We start from the raw sequence: 22,596 nt of genomic DNA on the forward strand, positions 1-22,596 counted from the left end.
GCAGGCAGAGTCCTGCCCTGCTCCGGAGCCCTGAGGAGCCCGGGCAGGCTCCGCTGCTCAGGCACAGCTCGGAAACGAGCTGCAGGTGGAGCTGTAGGAGCTCGGGACCCATGGTACACTCCGATAACAATTAAAGCGGAATCCACATAATATTTCTCCTCAAAATCGCGTTCCGTGTGTAGGTTCAGCCCCAGAAAGGGGGAAGGCAGGGTTTTTTAGCTAGGGCGAAATCCCTTCGGTGAAAGTGGAAGCGGGGTTACGGGAAGCGCGGGAGGGAGCCGGACTGTTCGTGCATTCCTTCGGAACTGTTCGCTCCCGTTGCCGCCTTTGGGCTGCGACAGGGCGATAAGGAGAGCCCGGGCTCCATCCCGCTGCCCCCACGGGAGCGCTTCCCCCTCCTCTGCCGCCGGGAGAGCGGGGCTGGAGCCGGGCGGGGCCGCACCGCCCCGGGCCCGCCCCTCTGGCAGCGCCGCGGGCGCGGAGCCCGCCCGGCCCCGGGAGCGGAGCCGCTCCTGCCGCGGGGCCATGGCCCTGCTCCCGCGGCGCTTCCTCTGCTTCGTCCTGGGTAAGTGCGGCCGCCGCGACACAACTTCCCCGGGGCCGCTGGGGCTCCGCGGGATTCCCCCTGGGCGCGGGCGGGCAACCCCGGCCGCCTCCCCCGCGGCTTCACCGCTCTCCCTGAAGCACGGCCAGGCTCCCCCCGGCTTCGCTGGCGGCACAGCAGTGGGGAAATTAAAAGGAGAAATGATTCTAGGGTGCTTGGTCTCAGGAACAGTGAGGTGGTGATGCTGTGGCACGCAGCCTGCTTTGTAGGGGATTCCCTGCTTGCTAGGTGACATGGACTGAGGCGAGTTCTGCCTCCTGTCCGTGCCTTTTGTTGCAAATGTTTAATTACTGCCTTTGGAGTCTGTCTTCCCTTTGCTGAGCCGCAGGGAAGAGGAGGCAGCCAGAAGTGCCCCTTCAAAGAGCTGCGGTTGGATGTTCTGGGGTTACCGGTGGTGGGGTTGGAAGCACTGGCGTTGTGTGGTTGTTTCCGTGGGATGCACCGTGCCTCGGGTTCTTTGCTGCTCCTGGCGTTTCAGTGCAACAGGTAGAGATTTGTGCCGTGCTTGCCACCCGTGTACCCGCAGCAAAAGCTCGGAGGGGTGTTGGTGCTGTGTAAAAGTGTGTTTATTTAAGGTGCTCCAAAGGGAAACCGCACTCCCTCATCCTAGCGCTGATCTTCCACAAAATGAAATGCTCCTTGAGGCAGCACAAATTTCTCCTTCTTTCCCTTCCTTCCCCTGTGCCGGTTTTCTCCCCCAAGCCCCGGTGAATAATGCATTGAGCCGTGCTGCACATAATGTGCTGATCTGTACCATGTAATTAACTATTTACTACTCCTCAGCTGTGCAGGGCAGGAGCAGCCCGTGCCCTTGGACAAGGCACATTCCCCTGCTGGGTTGCAGGGAAAGGCTGCACATTCCTGGCTGCAGAACCCTGTGCAGGGAGCACTAACTCCTGCTAGCTAGGATTTCTCTCTGCTCTGCTTTCGCAGCCCCCATCTCCTCTCCCTGACTCTCCCTCCTCTTGGCTGGGGAGCTGTAAATTTCAAAAGTACTCCAGGCTGCTCCTTTCCATCTCCAGTGGGCTCGGGAGCAGCGGGATGCTGCCTCTTGTGTGAGCCAGGTGCCCAGCGGCAGCTAATCTTGGTGCTGTGGATGTGTTTTTCACTACCTGCTCCTCCTGGGATTTTGTATTTGGAGCACATCTAAGGAAAAGACCCAGCCTTTTTACACCTTTCTGCTTTTACAGTCAGGGCTGCACTGAAATTGCAAGTGGCAACAGAGTGCCCAGAAATCACGGTGATTTGCACCAATGCAGGTGTTTTAAAATGAGAATTTTTTTTTAAAGGGAAGGGTATGAAAAAAAAAAACTCTTAAAGCTTAAGCTTCTGGCTGCAGTCTTTAAAAAGCAGTCAGGGAATCAGCCATCCTAAAAAACCCCAGTGTCATTCAGCAGGCCAGGGATCCAGCTGTACCCCAAGGTAACCACTTCCATTAAGGCAAAATGAGGCATTTTCTGGGTTTTGGCTGCAGCCTCCTGCAGAGGCTGCTCAGGGAGGAGGGGATGAGGCAGGCTCTTGCTGTTACTGGGGCAGTGATGACTGGCACCTCGCACAGCTCTGTGCTGTGATTTGGTGTTTAAGGGCAGTGCTTGGATTTCTTTTGGGTATAGAGATCTATTACTGTGAGAGGTAAGAGGCATTTGCAGATAAGGCCGGTAAAACAAATTCTTGATTCCCTGCATCTTCTGTCTATGCTGTTCAGCACTGTGTTTGTGCAGCCTACAGATGCTTTCTTAAAAACAAAACTTCTGGGTACTGTGTATGATCTCTCCTGGAAAACAGGAATTAAAGTGCTTTGTGTCTTCTCTCAGCCCGAGCACACTCGGTAATGCCTCCCACTGATTGCAGTTTGAGTGCCTCCTTTACAAAAGCTAAAGCTCCCTTGAAACTCGAATTTAAGGCTGCTGCCTCTCTGAGAAAATCCTCCTCAATATTTACAGAGTGCCCTGGTAGAAATCCCTGACAATGAGGTAAAACATTCCTCCTCCTTTGAGAGCATCTCTGGCATGGAGAGGACTCAGAACTTCCTATGCATGAAAAGAGAAGCTTGTGGATGGGGACAACAAAATTCCTCCGCCCTGTAATTCCTTGCGCTGCTCCCGTAGGTGCCAGTTGTTTTTCCTGCAGGATTTGGTGGCTGTGTGATGTGCTCGGGAAGCCTCCTGGCTTTGAGAGCCAGGGTTGCATTGGTTAACCCTGAAACCATGCTGAGTTTAAGAGCTGTGAAGCACCGGCGTCACACAACCTCCCGTTCGTGCTGACCCGGGAGGCTGCGAGTAATGCAAATACAAATGCCATGGCCTGGCTGGAATGAAATAGAGACCTCGTAATGGCTAAAGATGGGCTTGGCATCTCTCACCTTTCCGTGGGGCTGGAAATCCACCTTGGGGTTGTGGCAGAGTTGAGGGAGGTCTTGGCTGGGAATCCGGAGTTACTGCTCTGCTCTGGCAACTTTGTTCTGCCTCCCTGACTGGATGCAGAGCCTGCCTCTGTCACTTTTTGGGGGAGGTTTGGGCCCCAAACCCGTGGCTGTGGTCAGAGCCCCTCCCAGCACAGACCCCGCTCCAAGCAAGGACCAAAACCACCGCTGGGCTGGAGCGAGAGGAGCATGAAAAGCCCATTGGAGGGGAAATGCAGCGTGTCAGCTCACTCGGATAGCTGAATGCCTTTTTCTCCTCTAAGATACAGTGGCTGGGGTTTGCCAGGTCAGTTCCTGCTGTGGGTGGGTGATTACCAGGGAATCTTCATCCCTGTCTGCCATTAAGCTGCCCACAGAGCTGGCTGCTTTTAATCATCAAATCCACTAATGAAGCTGCTTCAATGTTTCAGTCGCTTGTCCCTGTGTTTTTGAAACGTGAGCTTTTGGGGATGTGAAAACAGAGAAGCAGCCCAGTGTGGAGGCAGGCAGCAGCCTGGGTGAAAACCCCCCGATTTCAGCCAAGGGTGACCCCCATGGGCATCCTTGTATCCCTTAGGAAACATTTGCAGGAAAAGCAGCAGCGCTGTGTGTGTGGGGGAGTTGCAGAGAGGTGCAAAATCTCCGTGTGCTCTTCAGCTGGAAGGGAGGAAAACCACATCGAGAAGTCTCTGTTGAAAACAAATGATTCTGGTGATTCCTGGGCTGCTCACGTGGCTCAGCAGCAGATTTCAGTCTGGAAAGTCTGTCTTGAAAGTGGTTAGTGAGGCTGCTGTTGTGTGCAGCCTGTGATGGGTGCACCAAGGTGACAGTGAGGTTATTTTGGTTTTCTCCCTAACAGATTTTTATATTTACTCAGTATGTGCTTCTGCATGGGAAATCTGTTAGATTGCCCTGGCAGAGATTTTTTTATCTTGAAGGTAATTCAATAAAATGTTTGCTTGTCCCATGTAGCAGAAAATCTGTGTTTAACACACGTTGAAACCTGAACCGGCAGGATCGCAGTGTGTTGTCTCCAAACCAATGCCAGGCACTTTTAACCTTGGTGTTGCTTTCCCCTGTTCTTATTTTAGCCTCAATCAACTGAAATAGCTGGAGGAAAAAATAATCCCGGGGGTGGAAGGAGAGTACATTTGCCTTTAGCACATTACTGAGATCTGGAGTGTGGTGGCTGCTCCTTTCTCCCTGGCTTTGAGACCAAACCGACATCTGTGGCATCCAGTGCTTTGTTGATGTTTTAAAAATTAACTCTGGTGTTGCATTAAGGTGTTGGTTTGGCAATTTTGGACGCCATAGTCCTGCCTGGGAATGCAGGGGGGGTGTGGCTGGTTCCCTTCAGCCCCTGGATTCGGGGTGCACAGAATCCAGTGGGGATCCCTCCTTTCTCCTCGTGTGCAGGGATTTGCTGGTGGCCACAGCCAGAGATGATTTGAACTCGAGGCGGCCAAATTCAGAGCTGTGCAGACATTGCCAATGCCTGTCTAAAGCCTGTGGTTTGCCTCCATTAATTCAATCAAGAAGAACTATTTTCCAAAAGACCCCGCTGTTCATCAAGGATATAATTATCTTTATAACTAACAGCTCATGGCACATTTTTCCCTCCCCTGATGCGCAGTCAGCCAGCAGTTCAGCATGCCTGGCTTTTGATTTCCTTTCTCCTTCCTCCCTTCTTGGCTGCTTTTGATTTTATTTTACCTAGTGAGTGAATTTGGGTGGGTAAATAAAAGCATTTGTCATTCTGTCCTTTGCAGAATCAAGTCTAGGGATGTGTAAGAGAAATCCCATTCCTGGAAATGTGCTTGGCAGCCTCTGATGGATAACAAGTGTAAGACAGGTGGGAAACTGAGGCAAGGAGGGAAAGACCCTCATGCAGTTATTTGGAGCAGCCTATTTCAGTGTATTTAGTAGCTAATATTATTTAACAGCAATGCTTTATGACAAAAAGTCACCCAGCTAAGCAGGTCTGCCCTGCACTGGGCTACACAGTACAAACCTTTATTTTACATTTTCATTCAAATCCCATATTCTGCATTTTACAGGAGCTGTTACACGGAATCTTGCATGGATTGGAATTGAAATTATTTATTTTTATTATTATCTTTCCTTTGGGGATGGATTAGATGCTGTAGGTGCTTCATGAAATACTGGACTTGAAAGAGGAGTGTCACAGTGCAGTGGTACCTCTGAGCCCCCAAAAGCCCCCAGACAAGCTTTGCTTTCAGGCAGCTGGCTCCTGCCTCGACTTCCAGCTAATAATTCCCTGGCAGTTATTTTTAGGCAGTTTATTTTGTGCCCTCTTACAATGCTTGGAGTAGCTACAGAATGGCAACAAAAACTCAAGTATCCCCAACCCAGCAAAAAGTAAATGCCTACAAATCATCCAAGTACCAGCTTGAGGGGCAAATCACTTCCTTCCTTTGCAGGCACAACAGGATTTGTGCCAAATTTAAAACCTGGGAGATCCTTTTGGATTTCATGATGATGTTCAGCTGTATGCAAAATACCTCATTAGTGCTGGCTGGGAAAAAAAGAAGCAGCTTTCTCTTTATTTTGCTTAGTGTTATAAAATGAAGGGAATAACCATTCCAGGAGCAGGGAGTTAATAAATCACATTAAAGGCCTTTAGGTTGTGGGTGCACTTCCCCTTTATATAAAAGTGGTTTGTGGGGAGGGCCCCAGAGGGCTCTTCAGGCCCAGCACATCTTGTGCTGCATTCCCTCAGAGGTGGAAACCTTTGGCCCCTTTGGAAGTTTTCCACACAGCAGGTCCCTAACAGGGCCTGTTCCCAGCCCCCTGAGCAGGGAGTGACTTTCTCTGCTGACTGTGGATACAGTGTTCCCTGTCTCCCAAGCCAGCAGGATGTACTCCCACCATGGGCTGTATCCCAGCCCTGCCTCTTTCCATTTCAAGTTTTTCCCCTGCCATGAGACTTTTTTCCCCCTCTCAGCTTGAGTGGCCTCTCCCCATCCTGCTTTCCTGGAGTCCTTTTGTGGCTTTGTGGCAGTGAAGCTGTTGGACAGGCAGAATTGGGGATGAGCTCTCCATCTGCAGAGCTCCCAGGGGAGCTCCATCCAGCAGGGCTCTGTCCCTGTGTCCGTGCCCTGTTCAAGCAGGAGCTCTGTGCTTTCCTTCTGTTGCTCCATCTGCAGCCCCTGGAGCAGAGGGCAGGCAGGGAGGGGGGATCCTCCTTTGGGGGTTTCCCAAGTGAGCTTTGGCAGCTTGTCCAAGAAATCCTGGGATCAGCCTTGCCAATGCTTGGAGATGGGCAGATCTCCCCCCAACCTCCCAGCATCTGCTCTGCCTCCAGAATCCTCACTGTGTTGGAAAATCCCCACTGCCTTTCAGCACATAAACCCCCCCAAGTCCCATGAATTCCCTTTTAATGCACGTCCTGAGTGGCTGCCCTGGGAGAAGGAGTCCTGCAGGTTGAGGGACAGTGGCAGCAGCTGCCTGGTTTGGGGACCTCAGGGTGCTCCTGAAGCTCCATGAGCAGATTGGGAATGGCATGATCCTGCAGGTCTCTGCGTCCCCCATGGTCACCTGCAGGGCTTGGACCCTTGTATCCATCCCCATTCCCAGGCTGTGCTCAGCCCCTGGAGCTGCTGCTGGATCCCAGCTGGGCAGGAGGAGGGGCTTGAAAACTCCATTCCCTGTGCAAATCCCGGGGGGAAACAGCCCTGCCCAGGCTGGCAGCACGGGCAGGTGGCTCCTGAGGAGGGCACAGTGCTAACCCAGCCCCCTGCTGTCCCCAGTCCCTGCAGTTTTCTGTGCCATAAAAAGCATTCCAGCTGAACACCAGTTAGTTTTTCCCTGCTGAACCGAGGGCTGTCTGCAGGCTCTGAAGCCTCTGCTGAGCTGGTGGCTGCCAGGAGCAGCCCCAGTGGAAGGATTTTTTTTAAACAGAGGATACCAGACCCCTCCCAGGTTTCTGCAGTTGCTGGAAGGGCCAGTTTTCCCATTTTTGTGGCTGCAAACTGGGCTGTTTTTCACACTCATCCTCTGCCTCCTGCCCCGTGTCCTCTCCCCACCCTCCTGTGAGAGTTTTATTCTGCAGCCAGGTCCAGACCACGAGGCTTGTTCTGAATAAAGCAGCAAAATCACCACCTTGAAGAGGAGAGGAAAACAGCCTGTTTCCATCTGGGGCTTGCTGAGAGCATTGATTATTTGAGAATTTGGGAGAAGCCCAGGGGAAGATACGGAGTGTTTGTTCTCAGAGCCCAGAGCTTTGCTGGTGCCACGTGTGCCAGCCCTGCTGTCAGTGTCACTTGGCACTTATCTGCCATCTTTGGGCTCCAGCTTTTGGATGGATACCTGCCTATTTCCTGCTCTTTGCTATGAAGCCCTGAACAGTTTCCCCCCAAAAATCCAGGCAGTCCAGCTGGATGTTCTGGTGAATTCCCTGCAGGTGTTGTCAAACAGTTTCATCGTTCACCCAGCACCAGCAGGGATACTTGCAGAAGTGCCTGGGAAAGGGGAACATCCCATGGTGTGCCAGTCTGGAATCCCCAAATCTGTTCTCAGGCTCCACACTCCTCCCTCTGGGGTTGGTTGCACATCCCAGCAAGGGAAGCCCAAGAATTCCTGGAATTCCTGGCACACTGAGGGGGGAAAGGCCAGAGAGCAAGGGATTGTGCAGAGGGGTGCTGATGTGAACTGCAGGATGTTTCTGGCAGAGAAGAGTCAGGATTTTTGCAGGTGAACCATCACTGTGACAGATGTGTGGGCTCACAGAGGGGTGGTGTCCCCAAAGCTGTTTCTGGAGAGGTGGGCCCAAGCTCTTGGTCCAGGCTCCAGCTCTGAGAAGTGCAGTAGGAGAGTCCAGTTGTCTTCCCTCTTCCTGAATTTTTTGTAACACTTCAGGACCAACACCGTTTTTCTGCTGAAATAAATGTGTGACAGGCTTTTTGCAGCTAACCCTGGTGGATGCTGGCTGGGACTCTCCAGGACATCAATCCCAGGGCAATCATGAGGATCTGGGATGCCTGCAGAAGCCATTCCTCCAATCACCTCCTCACCACTGCTCTCCAGGTGTTTCCTGTGAGGAGCAAACCAAGGGTCCTTAATGTTGCATCTTTTCACAGGCAATCAGGGATTCTCTCAGCAGGGAAGGTTGTTCATCAACAATTCTCCTGAAAGGAGAAGAGGGAATGGCTTCCCGCTGCCAGAGGGCAGGGTTAGGTGGGATGTTGGGAAGGAATTCTTCCCTGGGAGGGTGGGCAGGGTCCTGGATTCCTGGAAGTGTCCCAGGCCAGGCTGGACAGTGCTTGGGACAACCTGGGATAGTGGAAGATGTCCCTGCTCATGGCAGGGGTGGCACTGGATAAACCTGAAGGTCCTTTCCAACCCAGATCCAGGGTTCTGTGATTCCCCATGTCCCTGTGGCACCTAAGGATGAAGCAGGGCTGTGGAGGTGCTGCATGGCTGCAGTGGGATGCTCCCAGAGGAGCACTGCATTCCTCACCTCTCAATTCCATTTTTCCTGAGGGAATGGCAGTGATGGGGCCCATGAGAGGGGAGGCAGCTCAGCCTTGCTCCAGTTGAGTTGTGGAGCTCAGTTCTCCAGCAGCTCCTTGCAGCCTTCCCAGATGGATGCTGCTGAGTGCAGAGCTGTGCCTGCTCTGGAGCTGAGTTATTTACAGCTCACTGCAGCTGACTTACACCATCTCCATCAGCAGGGCTGAGGGCAGAAGGAAACCTTCTGGAAGGAGAGCCAGGAGATACAAAAATCCCTCCCTGCTTTTTTCCCCCCCATGTTGTTACAAACCCTGAGCCTGAAGTCTGCAGTGGGGTTGGAGGAAAATCTGTGAAGCAGCAGGGATCTGTGGGCTGAGGTGGGCACCACGTGGAAACGTGGCAGGAGCTTCTCACTTTGACCTTAATTTGTGCAGCTCCAGCTAAAGTCAGTTCTCCTGGTCAGCTGGAAACAAAAGCGCTTTTCTGCCTCGCCGTGCCCAGCTCCATCCTCATGGCCCTGACACAACGGGCCCTGCTGGGCCTGAAACAAAAGAGCCCTTCACCATGGCCAAAATCCAGTGTCCTTGCAAAAGGTCACTGGCTGATGGCTCTGGTTTCCCCAGCCCCTGGGGCCAAGGGATTCGTGTCGGTGTGGGAGATGCAGTGGGAGAGGCATCTCCAGGAGCAGGTCCTGGTGGGGTGGGCAAGACAGCCAGCTGCTCACCTGCCTCTGAAGGAGCTCCAGAGCTGCATCTTCTGAGCTGCTGGGATTGGCAAGTGCTTAAAGCTCCCCAGGGTTTGGTTTTCACTTGGTTTGGGTTGGTTTTTTGTTTTAATGATTTTCATGCTGGCTACCAGCTATGTGTGGCTTGCTGCTTCTTGCAGCCAGGTTGTGGTTGCTTCCTCCCCATGGTTTATTCAGTGTTTCTCCTCTCTCCACTCAAGGTTAAGGTGTTTTTGCTGAATTTCCTCAAGTGGCTTTGTCTTCCTCAATTTCTCTCTGTGCTTTGCATGTCTCACTCGCTCCTTCCTGCTCTGTTTCCTCCTGTGCTCCTCAGTCCCTTGGCTGCTCATCTTTCTGCTTTTTAATCCCTTCTCCTCCCCTGTTCTCCCTTGTCCTTTTGCTGTGCTCTGCTCTGCACCTGACACATTCCCCAGCAGCATTTTCTCTGCAAGCTGCTTGTCCAGACAGGTGATGGCTGTGATATTTACGTGTCCTTCACAGCCCAGTGCACAGATGTCACCGAGGGGTGACCCCCGGGGTGGCTCCTGAGCCTCCCTGGGACGCTGGTGCTCGCTCAGCCTTCACTTGGGTCATCCAGATGGGAAGGGATGGGAAGGGGAGAAAAGCCTCCTGGCCATCAATCATCCTTCAGCCTGCCTGGACTGAGATTTGCAGTCTGTAAATCATTTTACATTTGCCTCATGTAAATTTGTTTCCTTCTTCATCTTCTTCTTGTTCATCTTTTTCTGCTTCTTCTTCTGCTTCTTGTTCATCTTTTTCTGCTTCTGCTTCTCCTTCTGTTTCTGCTTCTTCTTCCTTTTCATCTTTTTCTTCTTCTTCTTCTTCTGCTTCTTCTTTTCCTTCCTCTGCTTCTTCTGCTTCTGCTTTTTCTGCTTCTTCTTCTTCTCTTGGTGCTTTGCTTCAGCATGTCATGCCCTCCCATCTGGGAGTAGGGCTTATCTCTGGCTGAGGCTGTGCTCCTGGCTGGTATCAGCTGGGCAGAGCTTGAGATTTTGATGAACTTAGTTTTATTGTTGCAGCAGTGAGAGTTTAATGCTCTTGAACTTCCCTTGGCTCAGTAAGTCCCATGGTTTTATCTCAAGTCAGGCCAAGGTGGCTGCTGCTGTTCAGAGGCAGCGTGGGAGCCCTGCACCCATCCAGGAACATCAGCCAAGGCTCTGGGGGCCCTTCCACCCAAATTCCCACCAGCTCCTGACTTCCCACCCATTGCCATAGGATGCTCTGAGGATTTTGGAGGCTGCAGAGGGATGGTGTCCCGTGGTGATGTCCCTTGGCCACTAAATAAGCAGCTCAGCTCTGTTGTGTTAAAAAAATCAGATAAAAATAAAGCACAGAGTTATTCACACGTAGCAAAAAATAGATGTGGTATGTGGTGCCTGCCTGCAGTGCACTCCAGAGCTGCAAAGGCACTAGCTGGCACTTTGGCACCAAGGGAAAGCTATTATTTATAGCCAGGCTCACTAAACCATTCCCCCAAAGGGTTTTTTCTCCTTCCCTTTGTAGCATCACTGTCCTTTCCCTTTCCCCTCACCAGCAGCACTGCACTGATTGTGCATGAGGCTGTAAGCAGCACCTTTTTTGTCCCTGTTTTAAAGCGGTTGCAGGGATACATTCCCAGGAGGGAATTCAGTCAGCACTGTGCAGCCAGGGGTGGGTTTGATGGATTTCCCTGTGTCTGTCCCTGTGCTCCATCAGAGGTGGGTGTTTGTTCCCAAGTGGGGCACCGTGCAGGTCGTTTTCCAGGGCTCAGCAGCAGGATTCTCTTATTCCCCAGCTCCCCCCAGACCCTTACTTGTGCTTTAAGCCCAAAACCTGGACATTTGAAGTCCAAAGGCATTTTGGGTGATCAGCAGAGAATAAATCCACATCCTTACTGATTTATGAGCTGCCCAGCATGTCCTGAATAACTGATTTATCAGCACCAGGCACTTGGGAGGGTGCAGAGCCCCAGGCTGAGAGGAGGGGATCAAACCTGGGAAGGAGGAGGTTTTGGAGAGCTGGGGTTGCTCTGGAGGCAGCAGGGCTTGGGCAGGTGCTCTGTGTGAGGACAGGAGCTGTGCTGGGGCTGGTGGTGCCCTGTGAAGGCTGACCTGGAACAGAGGCTGGACAGAGTTAAAGAGGGGATTTATTAAAAGGATCTCCTCAATGGGTCCACCTTGGGCAGGACAAGAGCCCAGCCTAGGTGAATCCAGAATGGACCAAAATGGTCACAAAATGGACAACCGGTCATGAGGTCTCTCACTTTTATAAGTTCTGCTCCATTTGTATATTGGAGTTAATTGTCCAGTTACAGCTTTAGGTTATGAAGTCCCATCCTTCTTGTTTTTGTCTCTTCATTCTGCCGTTGTTTGTGCTCTTGGGCCTGAGATTTGGATCATTTGTCCTTGGTCCCCAGCTGGAGAAAGAATTGTTTTGTCTCCCTGCACTGTGCAGAGAGCTCACCATCCCCTAATATGAAGCCCAGACCCACACACTAAAGCAGTACAGAATGTGAAAAATAGAAAAACTCAAACCTGAGCAGCCCTGTGGCCCCAGCAGAGCTGACAGCCCCGGCCTGTCTTGCAGCCCAGCACTTCATCGCGGCCACGGCGTGCCAGGAGGCCGACTACAGCGCCATGATCCACCACTACTGCCTCAAGGACTTCCAGCACAGCATGGAGGGCATCGGCCAGCGCCTCTGGTGTGACTGGGACGAGACCGTGGGGTAAGTGAGCTCCCCCTGCTCCTCCCTCTCGTCCCTCTGCCGTTCTGGGCTTTGTCTCGTGGGGGAACACCCTGGTGTCACTGCTTGGCTGCTGCTGCTGCCCTGGCCCTGTCCCTGCTGCGTCCCCAGGGGGTTCCTCCAGCCTGGTCACACCTGGAGGGCTTGGAGGGGGGACCAGGGGATGTTGTGTGCCCAGGCTTTGGTGGGGTTTTTGGCCCTGTCTCCTGTGTGTGTGCTGGGTGAGGTGGGTTGGGAATGCCAGAACAGCCAGGCCTGGGAGGTGCTGATCATTGGGGTCACCTCTGTCCTGCTTGATCTCCTCATTTGTAATGTGGGTGATGGGACTGAGGGTAACCCCAGCACCTCAGGTGACACAAACCAGGAGGGTTGTGCTGCTGTCCATGGGGACCTCAGCAAGCTGGGAACCTCCTGAAGTTCAGCAAAGTCCTGCACCTGGGGAGGAGAGCCCCAGGCGCCAGGATGGGCTGGAGCTGCTCAGAGAGAAACCAGTGTCTGGGTTTGGAAAGCCAGGTGTCTGCTAAGGAGGGCAGGAGCCTCTCTTGAAATGGAAAATGTACACCTCCTTCCTCTGAATATTATAATTTTGAAATTAAGGGGCTCTCAGGCAAAGATATGGGAATAGGAATAGCAGTTATTTACTAGGAAAAATAAAAATAAATAAAAATGCAGTAATACAAAACAACACTGCCAGAGTGAGAACAGGAGCTGACCCCCTGTGTGTCAGGGTGGTGGCACAGTGCCATTCCATGGTGGCTCAGCCCTCCTGCAGTGCCAGCTGTGGTTCTGCTGGAGCAGGGATCCTGCACAAGGGGGGAGTTTTCCTCTGAAGCTCCAGGGCTGCTGGAGATGGGCCTGGGCTCCCTCTGGGAATGCAGGGGAGAAGAAAGCTGCTCCTCTGGGAATGCAGTGGGCAAAGGCTGCTGTGCTGTTCCAAATGTCAGATTGTATCCAGGTAGGAATGCTTGGCTCCTCCCCTGGGCAGAGCATCTCCCCATGGGATGATGGAATTTTATCAGCCATGCAGGGACACTCAGTGGCCATGAACAGAAGAGATCTCCTGGAGGGAGGATGGGTGTGGGAGAGATAAAGAAAACTGCCCAAAGAACAGGAGATAACTGCCCCACCTCTAGCAGATGGTGATAAAATACACAGCCCCAGGCACATCCTGCATTTCCAACCTTAGACAACCAGAAAGGGACCTGGGGGTTCTCGTGGGCACCAGGTTGAACCTGAGCCAGGAAAATGTCCTGATGGGAAAGCATGGGCAGAAACTGAGGCATGGGAGGTCCCCTCTGGACACCAGGAAATGTGTTTTCATTGTGAGGGGGGCCAAACTCTGGCATCTCCCAGGGGGGATGTGGAATCTCCATCCTTGGAGATACTAAAAAACCAGCTGAACACGGTCATGAGCAGCCAGCTGTAGGTGGCCCTGTGTGAGCAGGGGTGTTTGGACAAGGTGAAGTGGATCTCCAGAGATCATCCCCAGCCTCAGCCATTCTGGGATTAAAGGGTTTTTCAAGGAGGGTTTGGAAGTCAGGGTGGTGACCATGCTTCATCACACAGCAGTGGAGTTCCAGTAGGAGAAGACCATGGCTCTGCAGTGTGCTGGAAATCGATGGGTTAATGAAAAGGCAGATTGGGATCCTCCTCATGAGGGCTCACAGCTTGATGGACATGTTTTCCAGAAGGTTTTTCATTTTTGCTCAGCACTCTGGTTCTCCAGACAGTTCCAAACCCCCTGAGTCAGGGTGAAAACCCCAAAACCCACCGAGATGTCCTCAGAGCCTGGCTGTGAGAAATCCCAAACTGCCCCACCAGAGCTGCTGGCTCAGCCCCTGCTTCCACAAGTTGTGTGTTGATTTTCCCAAGCAACTAGAGGGAGAGGCTGCAGTGGTATGGCGGTGGCAGCAGCCTGCTGAGCCTCCTGTTTGTAATCAGTGTCAGGGAGCCAGCTGGGATTTATGACTTGGGAGCAGAGGAGATGCAGTCCTCCTTCCCTGGTGGAATGCTTGGGAGCATCTCTGTGGGATGAGGAGGGTGAAAAGGACACCCCACACATGCACTGGGGGGATTTGTTGGATTTTTGGGGGAATTTCCTTTGGGCTTGGTTTTATTTTTATTGCAAAAATTGCTTTCTTTGGATTAGCTATTTCCTGTTTATAGTCAGCAGAGCTGAATCTTTTGGTACCACCACGGTGCAGATCTGCTGAGATGGTTTTGATTGAAGCTCAAAGACTGGTCAGGGATGGCTGTGTGTTGGTGTGAGGGCTTGAGGGAACAACCCCCCTCCTTCCCTCTTCTGCTGACTTTCCATCTTGTGCCTTTCCCTGGCCTTTTCCTGGGAAAATGAAGTGGCAGAAGAAAAATGAGCTCATGTGACAGCAGCAGGGATGGGGGTCAGCTGGAGACAGGGAGCAGATGGTGCTGTGTGCCATGAGTGGTTTGCACAAAAATTAGGAGGTTTGGTGAGATTTCTGTGGTTTCCTGCTTTGTGACCCTTTCTTCAGGGTGAAATCAAAACCTACACACGTTTGTGTATCCATCAAAGGTTGGGCTTCAAGATCTTGGAGGTCTTTTCCAATGATTCTGTTCTGTGACTCTAAACATACTGTTGGGTTTTCCTGCCCCTTGATCCATTGGCAGAATGGAGGGGAAGAAAAGAGAGCTGAAAGACTGTGGGGTGTTTCTGGTCTTGAGAAGCCTCATGTGGTGCTCAGAAATGCCCAGGGCTGCTGCTGTTGTTCCAGCCCTGACCATCTTGTTCTTTATCCCACACGTCCTGTTTGTCTCCTAAAGAGCTTCAGCTGAACTCCTTACCCTTGAGGCACTTGGAGGAAATGTTGATAAGCTTGCAGGGTTTAATTTGATTGCCTGAGTCCATTTGCTCCGTGCAAACACATGGCTCAGGGTTATTTGAGAGATGACATTCCTCTGATCCTCCTGTGCCCTCAGGACAGTGGAAAAATTGGGCAGAAACAGTTCAGTGACTGCAGTAAATCAGCTGCAAGGATGTGGGGTTTGGGTGGGCACAACACCTTGCTCCCTGGATGTGTGTGGGAATTTCCATCCCCTTTTTGGGGAAAGGGAAGATGTCCCAGCAGGAGTGGGACACAGCTGGCTGGTCACCCCTCTGGATTGGAGGATTTTGTCTTCCACCAGGTGTGAGACAAAGAAATGGGAATAAAGCACCTGCCTAGAGCCTGTTCTCTCCAGATCTTCCCCCAAACCAAGGCATTTCAGTGCTTGAAACCTGTCTGAAACAAGGAGTGTTGGGAGGTTCTGCCTCTGTACCACCAGCAGCATCATGTTGGGATGATTCCCTGGATGCAGCATTTAGCAGGGAAATGCCCCTAAGCTCCATCATTCCTGCTCAGTTGAGGCTGGCACGATGGGAACATCTTGACACACAGAGAGAGAGACTCTAAAACTCAAAGACAGGATGAGTTTTAAAGTGGGTAATGCTTTTATTTGGCACAGGGATATCTCCACAAAGCCATGCCTGCTCCCTGTTCACTCAGGGTTTCTTTTATCCCCTAGAATGTTGCATATGCATCAAGGTTCACAATAAATAATTTCCTGGCTCCCCTCCCTCTCAGCTTTGTATGCTAATCAGCTTATCAGTTGTCTCTGGTGGTCCTAGGGGATGAAGTAAAGTTGTCTTCCTCAGGGCTGACATTCTGACCCTGCTGCCTTGCACATGCTTACTGATCTTTTGGCCACTGCCCAAGGCAGGAGATTCATCCAGATTCATCTGGTTTGAGAGGCCCAAGGAGCCTCATTTTCTCAGCATCATTGCATTCTGTGTCCTGTTCTTGATAAACATCCTTCCCCTTATCAGGCATCCTTGCATTCGTCTTGCTGTTTTGCACGTATTCCTCTCCCTTCTCATGAGACCAAGGATGCAGCAAATTCAAAGCAGTGTCCATCATTTATGTGCCTATTCCTAATCAATACCTGCAAATTTCTGTGATTAATATTAATATAGATATCCTCTAGTTTAAAACTAGATAAACTAGATATCCTCTAGTTTCTGACCCCATGTTTCAATCTGATAAATGAATTGTCTCAGCACAGTCTGTAATCGTGGGTCACTGGTCCTGTTTATAGGCAGCAGATGCTGCTCTGTGGATGGGTTTAGTAGTTGGTTGTAGGTCAAAGAACTGAGTTAACAGGAGAAGAAATCGATAAAACAAAGAAAGTAAAGACATTTTCTCCCTATCAGACAAAAAGTTTAACACATAAACTGCTTTGTCTAATCTTACCTGGGGGGTTTCTCCTTACACTGCTCCCACCTCACCCTCAGAGGCATCAGCTGAGCTCCTGCACCACTGCTCCTGTCCTGATGCAGCCAAGGGCTCTCTCTGGAGCAGGGGTGTTGTGTGAGCTTGGGCTGGGCTATGGAGACAAGCACCAGCTCTCTGGGAAGGTCTCTCCATCCCCCCTGAGCCCTGCTGGCTTTCTCAGTGTTGCTTATTTAGGGAAAATGGGTGGATTTTGATTCAAGTTCTTCTCATGGGCTGAGGGAAGTCGTGTGAGCTGTTGCCACTTTGGCTGCCCTGGGACTCAAAGCCAGACTGGAACTGGATCTCAGGATCTTTGGTGGCCGAGCTGCTCTGGCCAGGAGCTCAGCTGTGCCCAGTGAATTATCCCAAAATCAGCTTGGCTATTTTGACTGCAGCTCCAGCTCCATGGGAGTGGTGGCTGGGCCAGGGGGATTAGCTGTGGTCTCCCTGGAGGCAGCTATTTCAGGGCTGGGGAGGCTGGGGCTGCCCCTGCCCACCCCGAGTGCGTCAGCAGGCGCTGATGACTTGGGGATATTTGTCCTGCTGGAGGGCCCTGGCCAGGGAATGGATTTGCAGGAGGGTTTGTGCACAGGGGGATGCTCAGGGTGCTGAGTGTGCCACAGCTGTGGGTGTCACTCCAGCCCTGCCAGGCATCTTCATCCCAAATATATCCAGGCTGTGGCATTCCTGAAAATCTCCATGGAATGCTTTCCCCCGGAGCTGCAGGAAGGAGCTTACCAGGGGGATCATGGTGCTGCTCTGACAGCTGCAGCCAGGGATGGAGCTGCTCTCCCAGCTGGCAGCACACTCACACTCTGTCTTCAGGTTATTTGGCCATTATTTCCAGAACACAGATTGATCCATGCTCTTATTATCTCATCATCTACTTATTTATCTTCAACTTGCCAGGTCCCTTCTGGACACCCCTTTAGCCTGGCTCCAGGCTCACCCTGCAGCCTTGCAGAGGAGGAAATCAATGTTTTCTTTTAATTTGCAAAACAAAAGTGAAGCTTTGTGGTGTTCTCTTTTTTCCCTTCTGAAGCAAGGAATTGAGGGAGGATAGAAAGTACTGGGGTGCTCACAGTGAAAAAAACCAAAGCTGTCGATCCTGTGAACCCCAGTCCAGTGCAACACCATCCACATCCAAGTGCTGTCAAGGAATAAATGCCAGAGCCAATTCCAGCCTTGGCTGCAGTGATTAAAAAACCCCAGAGGAATTCCTTAGGATTTATAGCAGTATAAGCATTCAGATGCCATCAAACCCTAAATCATTCTTTGACTGCTTCCCAGCAGTGGCCCAGCCCCATCCCCATGCTGCCTGCAGCCCTTCATCCCCTTGCAGTCCAGCCACAGCATCCTTTAAAGCCAAACCATTGCCATGGTGACAGGGACAACAGTTGTAACTGCAGTTCACTTTGGGTAGGGAAAAAATATTCCAAAGCACAGCCAAGCTTTTCAGGGCCAGGTGTCTGTCTCCTGGCAGTGCTGGGATTGTTTGAGAAAACCTGCCCTCCTCCCAGTGCTATCCTACAGTGGCTGCTTCATATTTTTGTGGAGGAGATGGTGTTTGGGAGATGGAGGCTTGCAGATGAGCTGTGGGCTTGTCTGAAAGACAGAAGCTTGGCTCCAGGCTTGCTACGGGCAGAGTGGAAGCTTGGAGCAAAGTTTGTTAGGGAGGCTCTCCTGTTGAGTCAGGGGATGCAGAAAGGACCCCCCTGGCTTCCTCAATTTCCTGGGCTGGGGTCTGGGTGTGGCTGCATCTAATCATTCCCTATATAGCACAGATGGTTATTTATATTGCCCTGTTTATTGAAACCATATTGAAGCAAAGCTGTTAAAATGAGCAAAATAATTGTTGTGTTGAGACTGATGTCACCCATGTGGGCAAATAATGACCCCCCTTCTGCATCCCTCCGTGGGAACTTTCACAAACAGGGTAAAGTTCAAGCTGCTTTACCCCCACTGAGGCAGCGCATCCTCTCTCCAGAGAGTTTAACTCTGTGCCTGAGGCTCATCCTTGCAGGCTTGGCTCAGCTCTGCCCTGCTCAGCGTGGTGGCTTTGGGGGGAACACGGCGTTCTGGGGTGGCAACAACAGGGCAGGAAAACAACCCCCCCTCCCTGAGGGATTTCACCAGAGCCCAGGCTGAATTCCCAGAGGGACCAGGCTGGCCTGGTGCTGTCACAGTAACGTGGCCCTGCTCGTGAGAACAGAGAGCAGCAGATGCTGCTGTGGACAGGCAGTAGGACATGTTCAGCAGTGGCAGGAAGAGCACACCCAGGGCCAGGCAGCAGCACTGCTGCTCTCCAGAGGGATCCTGATCCTGTGACAGGGCACTGTGAGCAGCCTGGACCTGGGGTTAACCCTGGCTCTCCCTTCCCAGCCCATGGATCCCCTCTGTTGGTACCTGCTGTGGCAGGAGAAGGTCCCCAGTGCCTTGTGACTGGTGCATTTGGGATGGGCAGGAGATGATGGAGGCTCACAGGGCTGTCTGGGGCTCTGTGAGATGCAGTGGGATAAATGAGAGCACTTGGCTGTAGCTGAGAGCTCAGCTTTGCTTTCAGCTGTTCGTGGACAGCAGTGCCATGATCAGGTGAGCTCTGTGTAACCAAGGGCAGAATCAGCTCCTGAGGAGCACCAGCCTTGCTCTGCCCTGGCCAAGAGCTCAGCAGCCCTCAGGGTCACCTCTGCCCTGGGACCTGTTCCTGAAAACAGTTTCTTTTCCCTCTGGGACCCTCCCAGTCACTCCTCACTGGCCTCAGGGGCGTGTGGGGCCAGAGGGTGAGAGATGCCAGCCTGCTCCTGCTGAAGGTGCCAGCTGGAGCAGGGGGATCTAATGAAAACAGCAAAAATAGAGGGGACAAGAGACTTAGGGTGTGTTAAGCCACCCCATTAAGGTGGAGGGACCCCCCGTGGCCACCTCCTTGTGTCCCCACGCTGCTGCTGGGGCTGTGGCTGCCCAGCCCCTCTGCTCAGCTCCATCCTCACATGCTGGAATACCCTGCTGCCTCCTGGAAAGGGCAGTGCCAATTTATCCTTTCATTTGCTGCCCCTGCTGGGCTCTGGTTCCTTGCATGTCTCACATGCACTGAGGGGAGCAGTGATTTATCCCCATGGAAGTGCAGTTGGAGCCAGGGAAGGGCTAAGCCAGCTGCACTACGGCCCTTCAGCTTTAAAAATAGCTTTTATTTGCCTGTTAACACTTTCCCTCTGGTCCCTGAAGTTGCTGCAGCTCCTGAGATCTCCTAAGGATGCTGATGAACGGGAAATGGTAATTCTGCACACTGGGATGCTGAGCAGAAGCTGCTTTTAGCAGCTGCAGGCCCTGTTAAATAAATCTCTGGCTGTGTGGGCACAGCCTGCCCCAAAACTCCAAACCCCAGCTGAGGAGCTGTGCTGGGGCTGTGCACAGGGGCTGGGAAGCTGCTTCAAAAATATTTCTTTTCCCCAGGCAGGTTTTTAATTGGAGAGCTGGGGTTTGCTTCGCTTTGCTGCTCTAGGATTAGATGTGACTAATTGGGATGGGGGGCAAAAATTGTATCTGGGTTTTTATGCATGGCCAGTTCTAAAGCAGGGAGGGTTTGGCTGTCATTTGTGAAGCAGGGAGGGTTTAGCTGTCATTTTTGAAGCAGGGAGGGTTTGGCTGTCATTTGTGAAGCAGGGGGGGTTTAGCTGTCATTCCAGAGCATGGCTGGATGGCCTGGCACAGGGACAGTGGCTCTGGCTCAGGGCTGCTCCTGCTTTTCCAGGTACTTTTAAAAAAACTGGAAAAACGGACTTGCTGGTCACAGAGGGGTGGGATGGGCTGTGGGCCTGCCCAGCTGGTTTGTGTGCAACCTCCCCAGTTTGAAGCAAACTGAAGGAGACTTTTGAGTAGATTCAATGTACTTATTTTTGTCCCCCTTTGGACTGAGCTCACATAAGCTGAAGGATAATGCTCTGAAGGCCAAGTTGGGACAGGTTTCCTGAAGGTCTGCTTAAATGTGGGTCTGGCCTGTATTTTCTAATAGCACCAGTTCAGCCAGGAAATTGTGCAAAATTTAACACAAACCAAACAAAAACCTCCAAACTTGCTTCTCGGTATTCCTGTAAATACTATTTCTGTTTTCATTTCCTTCTGTAAATTAAACCACCACCACGTCATTCCATAAATGGAAACTGCTTTTGACTGTGAGTGAGCACTTAAAAGCTGCCATCAAAAAAATTGGGGAATTTAACATACCTTATAACCTTTTTACCTCTCTAGCTATGAACTCAAAACCCCACATATTTTTATAGGTTACATAAATTTTCAAAAACCCTCTATGTATTTTTATGGGGCTAGGTATATCTAGCTGCAAACTCAAAAAAATAGCTACAAAATTTAAGAACTCAGATCTGTAGCAGAATCTCAGATACACACTTCTGTAACAGAATATAATATATTGTGCAGGGAAGGATATATTATATGTTTTGGCATATAATATATCCCTCCCTGTACAATATATATAATATATACAGTATATATTATATACATATTATAGACAATATACAATATATATTTTATATATATAACAATATATATGAATAATATATACAATATATACTATATAGTGTGTATATATAGTATATATTCTATGTAAAATATATACTATATTATATACAATATACAATATGCATTATGTATCTATTACAATATATCATACATTGTATATAATATATAAAATGTATATTATTTATAATACAAAATATACTATATATAATATATACAATATGTATTATATATATTATATATAATACATATATGATATATATGAGATATTATACTCATAAATTACATAATATATATTTTGTATTTTATATACACTGCATATAATGTATATAATATATACAATGTATATATGATATATATACTATATATATGGTATATATATACTATATATAGTATATATATACTGTGTATAATATATACAATATATACTATATATAATACATATTTACAATATATGCTATATATGTACTATATATAGTAGATATATAGTATATATTATATATATAGTGTATATATATCATATATACTATATGTATTATATATGTTGTAATATATATAATACATATATGATGTATATGATATATATGAGATTATTCTATTCTATTCTATTCTATTCTATTCTATTCTATTCTATTCTATTCTATTCTATTAACTGTAAATTACGTCGTATATATTTTGTATTGTATGTATGCTATATATCGTGGATACAGCGCTGGATATTGCACGGGGGGAGGGTGGCGTGGCCGCGGCCGGGCGCTGGTGCCGGTGCCACCGCGGTGCCAGCCGCTGTCCCCGTGTTTTGCAGCACCTACGGGGAGCTCACCAACTGCACGGCGCTGATCGCCGAGAAGCTCGACTGCTACTGGCCCAACCGGCTGGTGGACGAGTTCTTCGTGGCCGTGCACAAGCAATACTTCAGGAACTGCTCGCCGTCGGGCCGGGCGCTGCACGACCCCCCGAACGGCGTGCTGTGTCCCTTCATCGTGCTGCCCGTGCTGGTCACCCTGCTGATGACAGCGCTCGTCGTGTGGAGGAGCAAACGCAGCGAGGGCATCGTGTAGGGCCGGCGCGGGGAGGGACGGGCGGGGCTCCCCCGGAGGTTGGGAAGAGCCCGCCGGAGGGTACCGAGCCCCGGCCGCAGGGACAGCATCGGCACCGCTCCTCCTCCGCCCGTGTGCCCGCCGGTTTCCAAATAAATGGCATTTCAGCGGTGGGTGTTGGGCGGAGCGGGGACTCCGCGGGGCTCCCCCCGCACCGCCTCCGCTCCGCCTCTCCCAGCCGCTTCCATCGTGTGCGAGCCGGAGAATTGTAAAGGGAAAAACTCCAGCGGGGTGTGGGGAGTTGAAATCCTGCCAGCGGGTCTGGGTGCGCCTGAACATCCTCGGCTTCCTCTCTCTGTCCTGTTCTGGGTTCCCCCCACACGTGGAAAGGCATCTTCTCCCCCAGCCCCCCGCACAAGGACTGGGTTCTGCCTGGGAGCTGGGGAACAACGCGCGGCAGTCGGTGGTGGGAGCGGGTGGTGCCCTGGGGCTACTAACAAGGAACGGGAATAAGGTGCTTTTCCTACCTAAATAAATAAAAAAATACCTGAATAAACCAGGTGCTTGTCTCTGTGAAGGCTGAGCTGAAGCCTCCCCCTCAGTGCCCTCATTCTGTGATGGCAGAGAGCCCCAGTAGTGCTGCCCCCACCCCACGAGCACTGCGTGGGGCACTGGCTGTGGGTCGGGCTCCAGGAGTGGGGTCAGCTCCAGAGCAGGGAGCCTGGGCAGAACTGGGGATGGGATGGGATGGGATGGGATGGGATGGGATGGGATGGGATGGGGACCCCCAACCCCA

General features: G+C 51.0%; 1 protein-coding gene across 1 annotated transcript; it reads left to right on the forward strand.

The window, feature by feature from the left end:
* Positions 1 to 243: 243 nt before the first annotated feature.
* RAMP1 (receptor activity modifying protein 1) lies at positions 244 to 22,539 on the forward strand. Its single transcript, XM_030952377.1, has 3 exons — positions 244 to 565; positions 11,788 to 11,926; positions 21,566 to 22,539. Exons 1-3 carry the CDS (start codon positions 526 to 528, stop codon positions 21,819 to 21,821), a joined length of 435 nt encoding a protein of 144 aa, XP_030808237.1. The 5' UTR covers positions 244 to 525; the 3' UTR covers positions 21,822 to 22,539.
* Positions 22,540 to 22,596: the final 57 nt, after the last annotated feature.

Source organism: Camarhynchus parvulus, chromosome 7, assembly GCF_901933205.1.
Source record: "Camarhynchus parvulus chromosome 7, STF_HiC, whole genome shotgun sequence".
Taxonomy (NCBI): Eukaryota; Metazoa; Chordata; class Aves; order Passeriformes; family Thraupidae; genus Camarhynchus; species Camarhynchus parvulus.